Source organism: Microtus oregoni, unplaced genomic scaffold (genome assembly GCF_018167655.1).
Source record: "Microtus oregoni isolate MIOR12 unplaced genomic scaffold, Mior012 000007F_ref0000211, whole genome shotgun sequence".
NCBI classification, from domain to species: Eukaryota; Metazoa; Chordata; class Mammalia; order Rodentia; family Cricetidae; genus Microtus; species Microtus oregoni.
Genome location: NW_024543066.1, coordinates 53,336,762 through 53,356,402, shown reverse-complemented (window position 1 = coordinate 53,356,402; position 19,641 = coordinate 53,336,762). Strand labels below are relative to the sequence as shown.

Sequence of the window (19,641 nt, the reverse complement as noted above, 5' to 3'; positions counted from 1 at the left end):
ACAAAAGCAAACCTGAACAACCAAATATGGATAAAAGAGAAGAACATGATCTAAAAAATAACCTTAAGAGAATGTTTGAAATTCTTAAAGATGAAATGAGAAATTCTCTTAAAAAAATGGAGAAAAAACAAACAAAAAATTGGAAGGCATCAGCAAATCACTTAAAGAAAACCAAGAAAAAGAAACCAAACATATAAAAGAAACTATTCAGGTCTTAAAAATTGAGATAGAAACAATTAAAAAAAAAAACACAAGCCAAAGGAATTATAGAAACAGAAATAATGAGAAAAAGAGCAGGAACCAGCCAGGTGATGGTGATGCACGCCTTTAATCCCAGCACTCAGGAGGCAGAGGAAGGTGGATCTTGTCTCGACAAACCAAAAATAGGGAGCATGGGGACATTGGGGGAGGGTTGAAGGGGAAAGGAGAGGCAGGGAGGGGAGCAGAGAAAAATGTAGAGCTCAATAAATTCTTTTGGCTGTTTATCATATTAGACTCTTGAATTCATTAAGTAAAGGTTCATTTTTTTTTTTTTGCTTTGACTCTTAGGCCCTTTTACTTTTTTTACTATATCAAAATAATTTTATGGCCACCTTGTGTTTTAAAAAAAGACTCTAGCTATATTATGTGGCCTAGGATGGCTGAAATTCAATATCAGTATAGCTCAGATTGACCTTAAAACTCCAGATTGTTCTTCAACCTGGAATCATTGGCATGCATTCTTTTTTTTTAAATATTTATTTATTTATTTATTTATTTATTTATTTATTATGTATACAATATTCTGTCTGTGTGTATGTCTGCAGGCCAGAAGAGGGCACGAGACCTCATTACAGATGGTTGTGAGACACCATGTGGTTGCTGGGAATTGAACTCAGAACCTTTGGAAGAGCAGGCAATGCTCTTAACCACTGAGCCACCTCTCCAGCCCCATTGGCATGCATTCTTATGTATAGAAAACAGTCTTTGGCAGGGTGTGGTGGCACTCGCCTTTAATCCTAACACTCAGGAGGCAGGGCCAGGCTGATCTCTGGTAGTTCAAGGCCAGCCTTACCTATAAAACAAACAAAAAAAGAAAACAGCCTAAAGAAGCCAGCAGTCTGGGGCAGAGGCAGGTAGATCTTGGTGATTGAGGTCAGCCTGGTCTATAAAGCAAGTACCAGGACAGTCAGAGATACACAGAGAAATCGCGTGTCTTGGAAAAAAAAAAAAAAGGAAGGAAGGAAGGAAAGAAGGAAGATCCCGTTACATAAATATAGTACAATTTGGAGACACTTAAGCTGGTCTTGGAGAATTAGTTCATCAGTGAAGATGTCAACTGCCAAGCCCAATGAGCCAAATTTGATGTCTGGGACCCATGTGGTGGAAGAGATCTCACAGATTGTCTTTGGGGTTCCCCTATACCTGCCATCGTATGCATACACACATATAGAAGATAAACAAGAAAATAAAGAAGTTAGAGTGCTGTTATTTAGACTATAATATCTTAAGAAAGAAATTACCTTTTATTGTTTTCTTGTTCTTCTTCCTCTGGTATTGTCTTCTGCTTTTTCCTAGTTTGTTCTTCTAACAGCCAATTTTTCCTCTTCAACCCCTTCTTATGTTCTGAATTAAGGTTCACACTCTGAACCACAGCCTCGATCACATCAGTAACTGTGTCTGGACTTAGGTGCAGCGCTACTTCTTCACCTTCATTCAATTCTGGATTGACCAACTGGGCAGCCTGGAATGCTTGCATTGATACCACGGCTTGGAGGGGACATTTCCGAGGTCGACCTGGTCTGCGTTTCACAAAATTGTTCCCTGTCCTGGCCTGCCTTTGAAGTTTTTTGGCTTTTAAAATTTTATTGACGTGGTCCAGGTTTTTCTTGGTGGCCAAGATTTTGTCATAATTGCACATTTTCCGAGCTTGGCGCTGCATGGCTTCTACTACACTTCTCTTGATATGATGGGGAGAACATCGACTTGCTAACTTTTCAGAAAGAAGTGGGACATTATTATTACAAGAGTCACCTGGGACCGCAGACATTAGAAGACTATCTGATTTACCTAGGGCTCGCTCTTTGCTATAGCTATGGCCTGGACTGGAGGAAGGTGGTACAGACACAGTTGTAACTGCGGCATCGGTACTTTTCTCCATGGACTCTTGCTCATCATGTTGTACTATCCGTTGCAACAGACTGTCTACAGAATCATCCATAGATGCAACCAATCTGGGACTTCTGGAGGGAATTCCATTCACTAAAAGAGACAACACAGCACACACAGACAAAAAATTGATCACTGAGTTATCTAAATTGCTCTGTCTCTATTTTTTTTTCTTCGCCTTTTGAGATAAGGCTGTGCTACAAAGCTTTCGCTGGCTCAGAATGCACCAGGCAAACCAGGCTGGTCTTGAAGCTGTGGCGATCGATCCTTCCTGCCTGTCTTCTGAGTGCTAGGATTATAGGAAATCAACCAGCTTTTAATTTTATTAATTAAATATTTATTTTTAATTTATGTATATGTATGTGTATGGCATGTGCACAAAGGTGCCTACAGAGAGCAGAAAAGAGAGTCTGATACCCTGAAGTTAGGAAGTTAGTGAGCTGCTGGATATGGGTGTTGGGAAATGAACCCAACTATTCTGGAGAACAGTATTTTTAACTAAGCCATCTCCCCGCTCCTACTTTTATTTTGTTTAAGACAGGTCTTCTGTAGCTCAGAATGGCCGTGAATCTACTATATTTGAAATTATTCCTAATCCTCAGTCTCTGTCTCCCAAAGTACTGTATTTACAGGTGTGTTCCACCATGCCCGGCTAAGTAACTTTCTATATTAACAAAAGATAAAGGCTATACAGTTAAAGACTGGATAAAGAGCTAAACTTGTCTGATTGCTGGGGGTCTAATCCATAGACTTGCCCATATCAGGCAAGTTGTTTACCACTCAGCTAAATCCTGAGCAAGATGGGTTCCTTTCTTTCTTCCTGATTTTTCTTGTTTTTCTTTTCTTTTCTTTTTTTTTTTTTTTGGTTTTTCGAGACAGGGTTTCTCTGTGGTTTTGGAGCCTGTCCTGGAACTAGCTCTTGTAGACCAGGCGGGTCTCGAACTCACAGAGATCCGCCTGCCTCTGCCTCCCGAGTGCTGGGATTTTTCAAACAGGGTGTTACACTGTGGCCCAGGCTGGCCTGGAACTCACCAGATAAGGTTATCTTCCTTCCTTAGCCTTCTACATTCTAGAATTAAAGGTGTAATATGCCACACCTGTGAGGTTTTTGTAAATGTGTTCATGTGGATCCAAATTTGTATTTGTGGGGGTGGGGTGGGTGGGGTCCACTCTTGTGTGCTGTTTCTCACGGGCTATCCATATTATTTTTATTTGGAACCAAATACATATTCTTTCAAGAAGTGTGCTGAATGACAGAATCACTTCCCTACCTCCATGAATAAGGGTTACCATAAGGGCTGGACTGAATGCACTTTATATCTTCAGAGTATGAGGACCTGGGATGGAAGGTCACATTTAAAAGTGGTGTGCTTGGGTGTCAACCTGATAAGGGGTGGTGTTGTGATGGGGTTAGGTGAGTGTTAATTTCAACTTGACAAAATACCTGCGAGATGGGGGTTCTGAACACGATTGTAAGAGATCTTTCTTGGCCGGGCGGTAGCACATGCCTTTAATCCCAGCACTGGGGAGGCAGAGGCAGGCGGATCTCTGTGAGTTCGAGGACAGCCTGGTCTACAAGAGCTAGTTCCAGGACAGGCTCCAAAGCTACAGAGAAACACTGCCTCAAATCCCCCCCCCCCAAAAAAATCCCAGCACTCGGCAGGCAGAGGCAGGCGGATCTCTGTGAGTTCGAGGTCAGCCTGGTCTACATGAGCTAGTTCCAGGACAGGCTCCAAAACCACAGAGAAACCCTGTCTCAAAAAACAAAAACAAAAACAAACAAACAAACAAACAAAAAACCAAAAAAGAGGTTATCTTTCTAAAAGAATTATTGCTTGTATTTGTGTACACAAGTGTACATGTATGGAGGTCAGAGAACAACACTGTGTTTTAGGTTCACCTTCCATTTTGCTGTGGATTTGGAAGGGAAGAATGCAGGCTATCAGGCTTCTGCAGTGTGTTTAGATCTACCTGCCGAGTCATGTCTTCAGCCCAATTGGGACTTAGTTAATGAGGTGGAAGACCATCCACCACAGTGAGTGGTGTCCTTCTTCTAAATGGGACCTTGAGAAGGGGAACAGAGAAGCAGCTTTTATTTATCCTTCTTCATTTCCTGACTGTGGATATGATGTGACAAGCTGTTTCATGTTCCTGTTGCCCTGACAAAGATGAACTGTAGCTTTAACTGTGAGCTAAAATAAACCGTTTATCCCTTAAGTTTCTTCTTCTAAGGCATTGTTTTTTTTAATTATTTATTTATTATGTATACAATATTCTGTCTGTGTGTATGCCTGAAGGCCAGAAGAGGGCGCCACACCTCTTTACAGATGGTTGTGAGCCACCATGTGGTTGCTGGGAATTGAACTCAGGACCTTTGGAAGAACAGGCAATGCTCTTAACCACTGAGCCATCTCTCCAGCCCCAAAGGCATTGTTAATAACAGGAAAGTAATTAAGTCTCTAAACTCATAATTTATTATTATTATTACCCACAGGTCATAGTTTTTTTTTTTTTTTTTTTTTTTGGTTTTTCGAGACAGGGTTTCTCTGTGGTTTTGGAGCCTTTCCTGGTCATAGTTTATTAATTAATGGACTTATCTACATGTTTCTAAAATGTGCCATTAGCTGACATGCATGGTGGCTAATAACTGTGTAACTTCAGCATACAGGAGGCTGAGCCGGAAGGATTACCACAAACTTCACATCAGCCTGAGCTACTGAGTGGGGACTGAGACAGTAGGGCACAGCAAAACTCTATCCAAAAATATTTAAAATTAGTGCTGGCGAGATAGCTTAGGGTAAAGGCATTTGCTGATAACCTGAGTTCAAACCCTGGGCCTACAGTGGAAGGAGAGATGTAACTTTTCAAAGCTGTCCTCTGACAGTAGCCTGCATACATGAGTGCACGCACACGCTCAAGCACACAGACGCACACACACATTTTAAAATTAAGAAAATGGTATTAAGAGTTGGGGTTCAGTTTAAAAAAGTGTCTACCTAGTATGTAACAATATCATGTATCAAGTTTTGGGGGAAAAAATCCAGCATGTGGGAGAGTGGTAGAGGCTGGAAGATCAAATGTTGAAGATAACTTTGGCTACACAGTGAGTTTGAGTCCAATCTGGATTATATGAGTCCCTATTCAAAAACAAACATGGGAAAAATATGTTATTAATCTAGTTTTTTAAGATTTTACTTTTATTTATGTGTCTACATCACAGGGGTACAGATGCTTTCTGATACCAGAGGAGAATAAGAAATGCTAGGAGCAAAAATCAGGTCCTTTAGAAGGCCAATAATTGCTTTTAATCACTGAACCACCTCTCTAACCCAATCCCAAATATTTCCCTATTAAGTACTAGCAATTACCAAAACATCTATCTCATCAGGAAATGGATTTTTCCTAACAATCCCAGTAACTTGATGTTAAAATCCTAAAAATTGAACAAGGTAGGGGAGGGATGAGATATATAACTGGATCTCTGTTTCTTTCCAATGTGGCCATATTGAATAAAGATCCCTTTTCTGCTTTCTGAATTCCACTATTGTGCCTTGAATTGGCAAATTAAGGGCTAGTGGAGGAGAACAGCTTTTTAGGACTGTCAGAGTAGCTTCTTACTGTAACCCTAAAACCCACACTGCAAGAACTATACACACACACACTCTTGCTATTACTCAACACAGAAAAACAAAAATATTTCGAGTAGCCTAAAAAGTTCCTTAGGTACCCTTTCATTGACAACATCACAGGAGCAGGTCAAGGAGGTACCCACTGTTTGTTTCCTCTTAATACTTATGATATCTGCCTTTCTAGAAGTTTATATAATGGAAAAAGCTGGAAATCTACAGCCAAACAATAAAATTGTGTGGCACTTAGAATCTGTCTTTGAAGTGATTCCTATCTTAGGCCCCAAAGCAGGGCCTTCTGCCTTCATTGTGTCTGTCTTTTACTTTGGCTTACCTGACTAATTCTGAGCCCAGGCAGGTTAATCCATAAAGGAACGGTTGTCTATCCTAGCTCTAATCTTTTTGCCTTTCAAAGCTGAAGGCAAAGAGAAGTTACTATCCTAAACCTGCAGTCACGTTGGATTCTCAGAAGAATAATCAACGCCCCAAGTTCCGTAAGGGCAATTATTTATGAAGTGAGAAACCCCAGAGCACAAGTATCATCTGAGACTCCTCTTGCCCTCTAAATCACAAGGACTTCTTTGAACTACTTTGCAGAACCAGAACTGGTATCATCAACAACCAGTCCATATCTTGATCAGTACTGATACAATCCTCCCTCTGGAGGAAAATAAAAATCTCTCATTCCCAATTCTTCCTCAACTGAAAGCAGAAACACATCTCAGTACTCTGAAGATGGCCTTTCCATTGGTAGACAGTCACTGTTGGACTAGCTGGATCAGAGCCTGCAAGCCTTTTTACTACGTTCCCTTTATATATAAACCCCTCCCCCATAGATTCTGTTCCTCTAGAGAACCCTGATTGACACAGGGGGTATAAAATTTTTTTATTTATTTATTTAATATTCTGTCTGTGTGTAAGAGGGCCAGAAGAGGGCACCAGATCTCATTACAGATGGTTGTGAGCCACCATGTGGTTGCCGGGAATTGAACTCAGGACCTTTGGAAGAACAGGCAATCGCTCTTAACCACTGAGCCATTTCTCCAGCCCCAGGAGGTATAAAATTAAACTCAACTGGTTTATGGCCTTAACTTAGTACAGTGCTGCTACTGGTTGTCCTCTGCAGGGGAACTTTAAGACAAAAAGTTCAGCCAGAGTGCTTTTTAAACCTTTCGAATAGCTGGAGTTACATATATTTATATATATTCCTCCTACTAAATTACCATCTCATCCTGTAAGTTGCATGTTTTGTCAAACTTCTGTGACTTTTGTTCCCAGAAACGGCCTCCCAATACTTGATGTGTAGTTCAGAAGATGCCCTGGAACTGGATTCATGCATGTTTGTCAACAACCATGTGTGTTCTCCGAACCTTGCTTCAAGAGCAAGAAGTGCTGGGATAGCTACAAAAATGTTCTTAGCCATCAATCCATCAATAATCAATCCATCAGTAATCTCTCCTACATCTACACCTACGTTGTGTTTTTGGTGTGTGTTTGCTTTTTTTTTTTTTTTTGACTGAATTTATTTAAGTGTGACCAAACCACATTTTGGCCTTTGGAGGACAAAAGACAGGGTCTGTCGGGATCCAGAGTAACTGAAGTTGCAGGTGGCTGTAAACGACTATGTGGATGATGGGAACAGAATCAATGTACTCTTTAATACTGCAAGTGCTCTTACCTGCTGAGCCATCTCTCTGGTCCCTTTTTTCCTTAGCATCTTTAAAAGAAACTCATTAGTCAGACAGTGATGGCACACACCTTTAATCCTAGCACTCAGGAATCAGAAGCAGATGGATTTCTGTGAGTTTAAGGCCAGCCTGTCTACAGAGCAAGTTTCAGGTCAGGGCTAGATAGAAAAACCCTGTCTCACAGAACAAAGCCAACCAAAACAAACAAATGGATTGACTGTATAAAAAATAGAAAATTATGGGACATGAAACTGAACTTACTGTGTGTGGGGGGAGCATTTGTAGCATAGCTCATGTATGGAAAGGTCAGGGAACAAGTTATGGGAGCTGGTTTTCTCTTTAGCATGGGGTCTGAGATCACAGTTTATTCTTTAGGCTTGGTGTCATGTGCTTTTATCAAGTGAGCTATTTTGCCCTTCCCTAATTTCCTTGCTTAAATGAAAATCTTTTTCTTTTTTTCAAGACAGGGTTTCTCTGTAGCTTTGGTGCCTGTCCTGGAACTCGCTCTGTAGACCAGGCTGACCTCAAACTCAGAGATCCACCTGCCACTGCCCCCCAAGTGTTGGGATTAAAGGTGTGTGCCACCACTGCCCGGCTTTTTCTTTTTCTTAAATTGAGACAGGCTCTATAACCCAAGCTGCCCCTTAACTCACAGATTTATCTGCCTCCTCCTTCAGAGTGCTGGTTGACGTGGTTCTCTGCTGGCCACCCAGGCCTGCTTCCCCACCCTTTTGTGCCATCTCTCAGCTTCCTAAGACTTAGCTCCTTGGTTTTAGGTCTCCTGTAACCCAGGCTGGCCTTGACCACCAGCATCTACCTCCTCACTGATACCAACAGCAATACCAGCCCTAACCAACAACAAATTGTTTGGTTTTGGTAAAGGAAATATTACTCCTTTCATTATTTTTCCCTAACTATTGAGGCTTAAGCCTAAGGTCCTGCATAGGCATGTACATGTTAGCCTCTGGAGTAGCAGGGAATGAAAAGAGCGTCTCCCAAACACTGAAATTTTGGTGTGATCATATCCATGACCACTAAAAATGTTTCTTCTTTCTTTTCTTTTATTCCCCCCCCCCGCCCTTTTTCATTGTTGAGATGGGGACTCAAGTAGTGAAGGCCAGCTTCAAAATAAAACATTACATCGTTGAGGTCGGCCCTGAATTCCTAACCCTCCCATCTCAACTCTCCACTCCTGGGGTTAGAGGCTAACGTCATAATACTATGCAAAAGACTGGAACTATCCATTACTCCAGGTTGGTATTAACTGCACAGTGACCCTCTTACCTCAGCCTCCAGAGTGCCATGATCAGCCTTTGAAATCTGTCTATCATGAAGATTTTTCTCTTATATGCTCAAGTTTTATGGTTTTAAAAAGTTCACAGAAACCTATATTTTAAGTTAAAATTCCCATGGTCTACAGTCAATGGTCCTCTCTCTTTATAAAGCCATCTAGCTGTTTTTCATTTCTGTTAAAAAGACTGTCTTTATAACATTAGAATCATGTTTGAGAAGAATGAACTGAAAGGACACGAGTGGTGGCTGAAAACCTAGAATTTCTGAGGCTGAGACAGGATTTCTTTGATTTCTAGCCCAGGCTGGGTTACACAATGACTCTATGCCAGCCTGAAAAAACATCTCACCAACCCCTTCATAAAAACAAACAAATGAACCAAAAGTCAATGTATAAAGTCATACAGACTAGTCAGTGGTTAAAAGCACTTGTTTCCAGGTCTGAGCTCCATCCCTGGGAGCCACATAATCAATAAATGAATAAATAAATAAAATAATAAGAAACAAAAAGGCATAACTGATTTCTATAAGTTGTCCTTTGACTCTGTCCTATGCCCTTGTGACAAAAACACATACAATAAATAAATATGATAAAAATATTTTTAAAGGAAGTATATTAGGAGTAACTATTTCTCGTCTTTAAAATTTTTTAAAAAATATAGTTATTGTGATTCAGATCATCAAGCTTGGAGACTTATACCTATATCAACAACATAAACTCAAAGGCCCTATTTCCAGACTTTCTGCTTCAATAAAGCATACTATATGTTTATAATCCTGGCAGGAATGGATATTCTTTTCTTAGAGATAGAGTTTCACTATGAAGACCTAGCTAGCCTTCAACTCACATAGATCTGGCTGCTTCTGTTTCCCAAGTGTTAGGATTAAAGAGGTATCTTAGTTACTGTTCTAGTGCTGTGAGGAGACACCATGACCAAGGCAGCCTATAAAAGAAAGCATAAGAAAGCTTAGTTTCAGAGGGTTAGTCCAACATGGTGGTGAGCATGGCCGCAGGCAGGAATGGAACTGGAGCAGTAGCTAGTTTACATCTTATCCACAAAATGGGGGCAGAGAACAAGAGTCTGAGCCCAACCCCAGTGACACACTTCCTACAACAAGAATACACTTCCTACCCTTTACCAGATAGTTCCTGTAGAGTAAAAGGGACAAGTGGAGCAGGAAACCAATCACTGAGCACTGAGCAAGGAGGAACAGAACAGAAAGAAGAACCTTGCTAGGTCGCTCCTTAAGGGGGGGCTGATCAAGGAAAAGCAGAAAAAAGTAACAACTTTTAGCAGGAGTCAGAAGAGATGGCTACATTTCTGCAGGGGCTTCCCTTGTAGAACAGTATTAGCAAAAGAAGTAACATCTTGGACCAGAGAAGAAGCAGACAGCTCTGTTAAGACGTTTTCCCTTAAGAGAACAGAGCAGAGCTGTCTTGTTGTGGCTCTACTCTCTAGAGCTGAGCTGTCCTATTGCGGCCCTATCCCTCCAGTATAGCCTGGCTTCCCGATACATCAGGGTATCTCTGCAACTCCAAATGTGTAACACATTCACCCACAGTTCCGATCACTGGAAACCAAATATTCAAGTAAATGAGCCCCAGTGGTGGTGGTGGTGGTGGTGGTGGCGGCGGCGGCGGCGGCTACCTTGGTTATAAAATAACTGGAACAGTGTTCCCTCACAGAGATCTAATGTAAGGAAGGAAATGGCTGGGGCCATTGGTCAACCAGAGGAGGAACTTATCTTCAGGAAAGATTTCACCAATACACTAGCTGAAGCCTGAAGGACTACTTTCTTTATTGTAGCCCCGGCTATCCTGGAACTCCCTCTGTAGACCAGGCTGACTACAACTCTGACTCTGAACTGGTGGGATTAGGGGTGTGCCACCACCGCCTGGCCTTATTTTGTTTTTCGAGACAGGGTTTCTTTATGTAGCCTAGGTATTCTAGACTGTCGAAGAATTCTCTCTGTAGACCAGGCTGGCCTTGAACTCACAGAGATTTGCTGGCCTCTGTTTCCCAAGTGCTGGAATTGAAGGCATGTACCACCACTGCCCGCCCCACTTTTATGCTTTTTAAGACGAGGTCTCTGTATTTCAGGCTGGCTTTGAAATCTTGGAAAACCCCTTGGTTCAGCCTCCCAAGTACTGCAGTTACAGGCATGAGCCACCACATCTGCTGGGCACTATATAAATCTTAGAATCAGTACCTGTGAGATGACTCAGCAGTAAATACACTTGCAGCCTGTGTTCAGTATGCTCAGTCTCAGGTTCCACAGGACAAACATCAGAAAAATTTGGGAAGTTGTTCTCTGACCTCCACATTTGCGATGTGACGTGTGCACCACGAGCAAGCACACACATAATATATAAAAACGCAACAAATATATATTGTATACATGTGCCATAGTGTGCTGTTGATAAAAGCGTTAACCCCAGGAGTTACAGAATTAGCCCATCATTTCAAATGAATTTCAAAAAGACCACATTATACATATAAACTGGTTTAGAGAATTGTCATCTTAATGACATTTATCTTCATTGTCATCTTAAGAGTCATTTATCTAAAACAATGAAATATGCTTCCTTATTAAGTCTTTTGATATTGTCTTATGTAACCTAGGTAAGCTCCATATAAACTGCAATGTTGGGGAAAGACCCCAGGGGTACATAAAGGCGAGAAAAGCACTCTTTATCAACTGAGGTGTAATTCTGAACCTTATTATTATCATATAACGTAGCCAAAGTTGGCCCCAAATTCATAGCAATATCTCTTGCCTCAGTCTCTCCAGTGCTGGGATTACCAGCTTGCTTTTTTTTTAATTTAAATACTTAATGTGTATATTTGAGAGATTTATCTTTAAATATTTCATGGATGACCTTGAACTCCTAATCCTGCTTCTGTCTCCCAACTGTTGAGATTATAGGCAAGTGCCAATATACTCACAACAACAATCATTTATTAAAGAGCTTCAAGCCATATTATTACAGAATACACTATTTTACATCATTTCAATTCAAAAAATTGTGTGTGTGTCATGTGTGTTAAGTATGTGCACATGGACAGGTCCCGTGGAGGCCAGTGCTGACAACAGCACATGCTCTCCACTGCTGAGCCATTGCTCCAGTGCCCTCATTTCAATTTTTAAAAGTAAAACGACTGAATTTTCCCATTATACATTATCACTGACACTGAGATGAAAAGACCATTTTTTTGTTTGCTTTAGATATTCATTAAGTAGCAGGTAATAAAACAATAGCACTTACCTGCTGAAGACGTACTCTCAGATGAAGACCTTTTATGGGTAGGGCTACAATTTGTGCTTTCTGAAGACCGCTGGGGAGGTTTATCTGAAGTTGACTGGGAACCTTGGAAGAAAAACAAAGAAACGCTAGTCAATCCAAGACTACGTGAAGTGTTTATCAGATCGTGCTGTGATAGAGCAGGGAATTTCAGCTGCTACCATTGCCATTCCCTGCAGCAATAGGACGTGTAAGCTCACAAGAAGAAAACAAGCAGAGGATAAACCATGCCAGATGTTACTGACACAATTTCCCATGTCTCACAGAATTTATATATCAGCAGAGAAACAGAACTCTAGTTTTAATGGTAAGATAAAAATAAATTATGATTTTTGTTTCATCACTAAAAAATACTTACTGATAAAAATGGATAGTCTAACCTGTTCCTTATTTTTTATTAAAGTTCATCATATAAACCAGTAAAACATAATACAAGTAATTCAGAAATAACTGATGTGAGAAAGGCATATCCAACTTAGGTATTTCATTTAATAGACTCAGATAAAAAGTAGAAGCTTAGACCTCAAGTTCATCATTTTTTTGAGACAGGGTTTCTCTGTGTAGCTCTGATTGTCCTGGCATTCGCTCTGTAGACCAGGCAGATGTTGAACTCACAGAGATCCGCCTGCCCCTGCCTCCTGGGTGCTGGGATTAAAGGACTGCACCACCACCACACCAGGTGAAATCCATCATCTTATCCAATTCACAAAGTAATTTTCAAATTCTGTTTTCTTCTATAGAAAATTCTGAAAGAACTGGTTATAAATTTATTTGTGGGATACATCTTTAATGGTATACACTTATGGTTACTTAGTTTATAGCTATAAAATGTCATCAAAACAATTTTCCTTTAAAAAGTCTAATAATTTTAGCAAAACCACACACTGGTGCAGCACATAATTCAGTGCATCTCTTTGCAGGAGAAACAATGATGCTCAGGAACGATTATTTTCCTACACAAATATTCTTGTTTCTAATACTTCTTTCATAATAACCTAAAAAGCCAACTGTTTAAAATACATAATAAACATCAATTTTTTGTTAAAAGAATTAGAAGCACTCTAAATCATTCACTTTTGTATGTAAAATAAGCTTTAACATATAATTGGAGGCACAAAAGAAACCAAAGGCTTGAAGAGGAGACTATGTGGAACTGCCTCTAGGACTTAACTCTCTAATGAAGACAGAATTTAATTTTTGAAGGACAACACAGAACAGACGAAACAGAGCTAAGTTTCTATGGTTTCCCTTCCTCTAGGAGAAAAAATATGACCTGTCTTATTTAATTACTTTCTTTCTTCTTTTTGTTTTTTCAAGACAGAGTTTCTCTGTAGCTTTGGAGCCTATCTTGGAACTTACTCTATAGACCAGGCTGGCCTCGAACTCACAGAGATCCGCCTGCCTCTGCCTCTCCAGGGCTGGGATAAAAGGCGTGCGCCACCACCACTGCCCGGCTTAATTAGTTTCTTAAGCAACACCAGTGGAATTATTTTTGTAAGCTACTGGCAGTATTGAGAAGTCAGATACTGGACAGTGCACCCTACTTCTACAACACAGTGATGAGATGTAAGATCTACTCAAAAACAAAGACAGTTTACTTTTGAATTCCAAAGAGATATAAAAAGGGACTTTTGAAAACAGTATAGTAAATCCCCATGGTGTTGGCTCAGAATGTCTACTACAGAGCTAACAGTATGATAAAATAAAACATCTAAGAAGTAAAAAGGCAAGGCATCAGTGAAGACTAAGAATTAATACCTAAGATTTCATATAAGGACAGATATATTCTTCCTAGCGAGGCATGTAGCCAAGTTAGAAGACAACAGTGGCCAAGACGCTTGAGATGTCACTGCGCTCTATTAGCATTCCTGATGAATGGGAAACAAGGTAGATTAAGAGCCAGGGAAGAAAGGAACTGAAGAGCACTTTTAATAGTTTTCTTTCAGTCATAAACTAACATCCATCGGGGGAATTTTCATGGCTGGTGTTTGGTCAGACTGGAGGTGGGAGGAAATAGATCAGAGAACAGGAGCTTGTTTAAGGCTGTGTGTGTCATCACACACTACACTTCAGATGGTATTTGTGCTGTCTGCTCTTGAGCTCCATCTTCAGTTTCTAAGCTATTTGGTAAATTTCCCCAAATGTTTTGGTCATCTTCAAAGTCTTCATGGAGGCTTCAACTATACCTTTGATCATCAGGGTATCCTGAGAACCACCCTGCCTGGCCTCACCCACCTCAGGGTAAAGAGGGTACAGGCACTTTCTTCAAAGCTCCTTCTTTTGGTGGCATCTGGAGCTGCTTAGGAGGCAGTGGGAGGTGGAATAGGGGTCAGATCCCCGGAGATGGTTATTGGCAGCATTGTACAGCAATTCCTAAGAAATTGAAACAATTGAGAGAGAGAGATGGCTTAGCTCACTTAGCTTCTGAGCCATTTTTCATTTTCTGAAAGTAATGGAGGCCAGCAAAGTATCATTAGAATGTAATAGTTGCCTGGAATAAAAATTCAGGAAGCTATCATTTTTCATTTGTAGAAGTGTGTTCAAATCCCCTGCTCATACAGAGTAGAGGTGTTCTTAACAATACTGCATATTTAGAGAATAAAATTATATCCATGAGATATGCTCAAAAGCAGTGCTAGCAGGTGCAGCAAGAGATGAGAATACCTGGGGAAAACAATGTCCGACAATTTAAAGTAAACAGAGTTAAGACTGGAAAGCAGTGCTGTAACTTTTGAGCAAGAAGCAACCTGCTAAAGATGCATGAAGTATGTGAAGACTAGCCTGTAAGTTTATCAACTATATAAACTTACTGCCTTGTTAACTTCCATTATACAGTTCAGTGATTAGGGAAGAATAGGAGAATATCCAGAAAGAACTAACATGTCTCTTCCAGCAGAAACCCCAACATATCTGTATGTCCAAACATAAGACAAAACAAAATGCAGAGTGGAGTGCAGGATGGTGTCAAGTAAGTACGGAGAAAAGTAACCTGGGTTTGATTGTTCCAGCTTTAGTAAATTAAGGATCAGGAGCAAAGCTTTAATCTGGCTTATTAAAGCACTCTAAACTGTAAGACCGTTTTAAGTCCCAAATGGTATAGTAAATGTAATGTCACCTTACAAAATTCAATGTGGCTTATACACGTTAGTGACTACTACACAGGAAGAGGGTCCTGATACTGGTCACGCTACTCTTCTCTTGGGGAGAGAATGTCAATGACTTGTGCTTCACTAAGCTGAAAATTCACCATTATTGTAAAAAATATTTTAGATGTTAAAAACATAATTAACACATTTAAGTGAATATTCAATTTTAAAATAAGAATTTAAGGAAAGCAGAAACAAACTCTAGTCAGGAGTTGAAAGTAACCAATAGGCCTGGCAGTAGTGGTGCATGCCTTTAATCCCAGCACTCAGAAGGCAGGATCTCTGTGAGTTCTAGGTCTGCCTAGTCTAAAGAGCTAGTTCCAGGACAGGCTCCAAAGCTACAGAGAAACCCTGTCTCGAAAAACAAACAAACAAAAAAAGAAACTAACCTACAGCTATCAACATCTACCTTAAATGTAAAGAAACTAACCTACAGCTATCAACATCTACCTTAAATGTAAAGAAACTAACCTACAGCTATCAACATCTACCTTAAATGTAAAGAAACTAACCTACAGCTATCAACATCTACCTTAAATGTAAAGAAACTAACCTATAGCTATCAATATCTACCTTAACTGTAAAGTGAACACAATTCAGATGTCCTCCAGAAACAAGGACACCCAGGGCAGGGAAGAACTTGCAAGATAGAAAGTCATCTGAAAAGAATCTTTTTAATGTACTGACTCTTTACCTTAGTTTCTCTAGGAATGGACTGGACTGATATCTAAGCCACAGCAATAATATCAGATGTACCAAGATACTAATTGGATCCAGGTGTCCAGCTTTCTGTTTAGTTCCTTAACAAAGGACAAAGCAGTTTTCTGCTTCCCCTATTTATTTTTTGTGCTTCTAATTCCCAGTTATCTTCTAAGTGGAGTTAGGACTTTGTTGTATCCAGCTTGGGGGAAGCATTACTCAGTTTCACTTGTAGTGAGGTAAGATTGGCCAGCAAAGATATGCAAAGACTTGATTCCACAAAACAAGGTCTGTTTATATGAATTTAAGCTCAAGAAAATGTGATACCACCTCAAAAAAAGTGCACAAACACACACAAATAGGAATAAGTAAGTTTCCATCATTTCTCATTTCAATTTAGAACAAAGGAATATAGATGGAAATTCTTCAGTTCACAGAATTTTTAATTAGGAATACTGCTGGGGTTTCAGTACTCAGACCACAGCCTAGAAACATGTTTAGAACTACATACACATAAGTAAAGCATTAATTACAAAGAAAGAAGAGAACATATGCTTAACTAAAACTGGACTTATAATAAAGGTATAGTGATTCCAGGAGTCAGTTCCTAATGCCTGCTGATAATGAAGACAGCAGAGTGCTACCAAGGAGGAAGCCCGAGGTCTCACAAACTAGGATACACAGAGGGACGTAAGAAGCAAAAAAAAAAACTCGGAAATATAAAGAAACCTCACGGTTGGGGAGATGGCTCAGAGGTTAAGAGCACTGGCTGCTCTTCCAGAGGTCCTGAGTTCAATTCCCAGCAACCACATGGTGGCTCACAACCATCTGGAATGAGATCTGGTGCCCTCTTCCTGACTGTAGGCATCCAAGCAGACAGAATACTGTATACATAATAAATAAATAAATCTTTAAAAAAAAAAAAAGAAACCTCACCAGTCATCTGAACTACAGTATTTTTGAGTTTCATTAGTCCATTATTTGATAAACTTATAAGACAAGACTTTCAGAAAATATTTGTATCAATGAAGGCAAAAAGGGGAAGATGGTCTAGATGGTATGCACATAGCAAGAAAAAGTGCAAGAATGTCAGAAAATTGAAAAGGGAAAAAAGAACACAAATGGATTATAAACAATAATCTAAGAGCATAGTATCCACAAAAACAAGTGAAGACCAAATAGCTGTCATAAGGTTGCTTAAAAAAAAAATCATGAGGCTGGGCGATGGTGGCGCACGCCTTTAATCCCAGCACTCGAGAGGCAGAGGCAGGCGGATCTCTGTGAGTTCGAGACCAGCCTGGTCTACCTACAGAGCTAGTTCCAGGACAGGCTCCAAAGCCACAGAGAAACCGTCTCGAACCCCCCCCCCAAAAAAAATCTTGATTAAATCTACTAAAAAAAAAAAGAATGCAATTTTCACAGATAACTGGGAGTAAGCAAAGAGTCAAATGGTCAAAGCTATCAGAATCAAGAGAAAACTGGGGGCTGGAGAGATGGCTCAGTGGTTAAGAGCATTGCCTGCTCTTCCAAAGGTCCTGAGTTCAATTCCCAGCAACCACATGGTGGCTCACAACCATCTGTAATGAGGTCTGGTGCCCTCTTCTGGCCTGCAGACATACACACGGACAGAATATTGTATACATAATAAATAAATAAATAAATAAATAAATAAATAAATATTTAAAAAAAAAAAAGAATCAAGAGAAAACTGCCACAGATAGTGTCTCTGTGTAGAAAAGTAGAAGAATCACAAATACACAGCCATGAGATGACTCTGTGAATAAAAAAGTTTGCTGAGCAAGCTTGAAGACCTGAACTAGGTCCCTGGAAGCTACCAAAGGCAAACACATGTGCATAATTACATGAGCACACACAGCAATACACTCTCACTCTAACTTGAAGAAAAAATTGTAAACAAATTTAAAAAAGGAAAAAAAAAAAGCTGGGCGTGGTGGCAGTCAGAAATAGATGGATCCCTGTGAGTTGAGGCCGACCTGGTGGTCTCCATAGGAGCTCCAGACCAGCAGGGATATATAGTGAGACTCTACTGTCTCAAAAAAAAAAAAAAAAAAAAACAATCAAAACCTGCCAGGTGGTGGTGGCACATGCCTTTAACTCCAGTACTCTATGGAGACAAAGGCAGGCAGACTTCTGTAAATTTGAGGCAAGTCTGGACTACCGAGCGAGAACCAGGACAGCCAGAGCTACAAAGAGAAACCCTGTCTTGTAAAACTAAAACACAACAAACAAACAAACAAACAAAAAAATCTAACACCCATACGCTCACCATGAAAACAAGATTCAACCTAACTACTTCATTGAGGAGGCCTTAATTATTTCAAAAAAATAAATTTTCATGGTGTAAATATGAATTAGAAAGAACACATGGATTAAGCATCATGACATATATATGACTTTGATTCCAGAACTCTGGAGGTAGAGGCAGATTAGCCTGGTTTATACAGTAAATTCCAGGTCAGCCAAAACAATATAGTAAGACTTGTCTCAAAATAAATAAACGAAAAAGAAAACAAGGAAACCAGTAATCTGGCCAGACAAGTTTATTTCTTTCATCTAAATTCATATTAAAGGTTTTTTTTTTACAAATTTATATACTATATACCTTATTTGGAATTCAATAATAAACACTCACTAATTAGAAATTATTTAAATGAGCAAAATGTCTGATGTTTCCAATGCTACAATCATCTTTGGATTAACCATGGAAAAACTAACTTGTGCTAGATTTAAAATGGTGCTTAGTGGTGAGTTCAAAGATGTAGACCTATGGGCTGAGAGATGGCTCAGAGGTTAAGAGCACTGACTGTTCTTCCAGAGGTCCTGAGTTCAATTCCCAGCAACCACATGGTGGCTCACAACCATCTGTAATGAGATCTGGTGCCCTCTTCTGGCCTGCAGGGATGCAGGCAAATGCTGTATACACAATTAATAAATAAATTTTAAAAAAAGAAAAAAAAAGAAACACAGAGATGTGGACTTATTTCAAAACAGTGTTTTAAAGTAATTAAATCATTTCTTTCCAAAAATTAAAGCAGGGCACAAAATTTTAATTTTATGTTTGTGGTGTACATGTTGATTTGCATGTGGTGGAGGCACATGTTTGTGTGGGCAGATGCATACATGTGTGGAGGCACATATTTGTGTGGGCAGATGCATACATGTGTGGAGGCACATGTTTGTGTGGGCAGATGCATACATGTGTGGAGGCACATGTTTGTGTGGGCAGATGCACACATGTGTGGAGGCACATGTTTGTGTGGGCAGATGCATACATGTGTGGAGGCACATGTTTGTGTGGGCAGATGCACACATGTGTGGAGGCACATGTTTGTGTGGGCAGATGCATACATGTGTGGAGGCACAAGTTTGTGTGGGCAGATGCACACATGTGTGGAGGCACATGTTTGTGTGGGCAGATGCATACATGAGGTGGAGGCACATGTTTGTGTGGGCAGATGCATACATGAGGTGGAGGCACATGTTTGTGTGGGCAGATGCATACATGTGTGGAGGCACATATTTGTGTGGGCAGATGCATACATGTGTGGAGGCACATGTTTGTGTGGGCAGATGCATACATGTGTGGAGGCACATGTTTGTGTGGGCAGATGCACACATGTGTGGAGGCACATGTTTGTGTGGGCAGATGCATACATGTGTGGAGGCACATGTTTGTGTGGGCAGATGCACACATGTGTGGAGGCACATGTTTGTGTGGG

At 40.2% G+C, this 19,641-nt stretch overlaps 1 protein-coding gene across 5 annotated transcripts in view; it reads right to left on the bottom strand.

Annotated features, from left to right (window-relative positions):
• Window positions 1-19,641, bottom strand: part of Ash1l (ASH1 like histone lysine methyltransferase) — a 162,365-nt gene that overhangs the window by 91,501 nt on the left and 51,223 nt on the right. For all 5 annotated transcript variants that reach the window (XM_041655483.1, XM_041655482.1, XM_041655484.1 and 2 more), the window contains 2 exons: window positions 12,021-12,122; window positions 1,503-2,241 (listed from right to left, as the gene is read on the bottom strand). In XM_041655483.1, coding sequence (XP_041511417.1) covers window positions 1,503-2,241; window positions 12,021-12,122 — 841 coding nt within the window. The remainder of the gene's footprint in view (window positions 1-1,502; window positions 2,242-12,020; window positions 12,123-19,641) is intronic.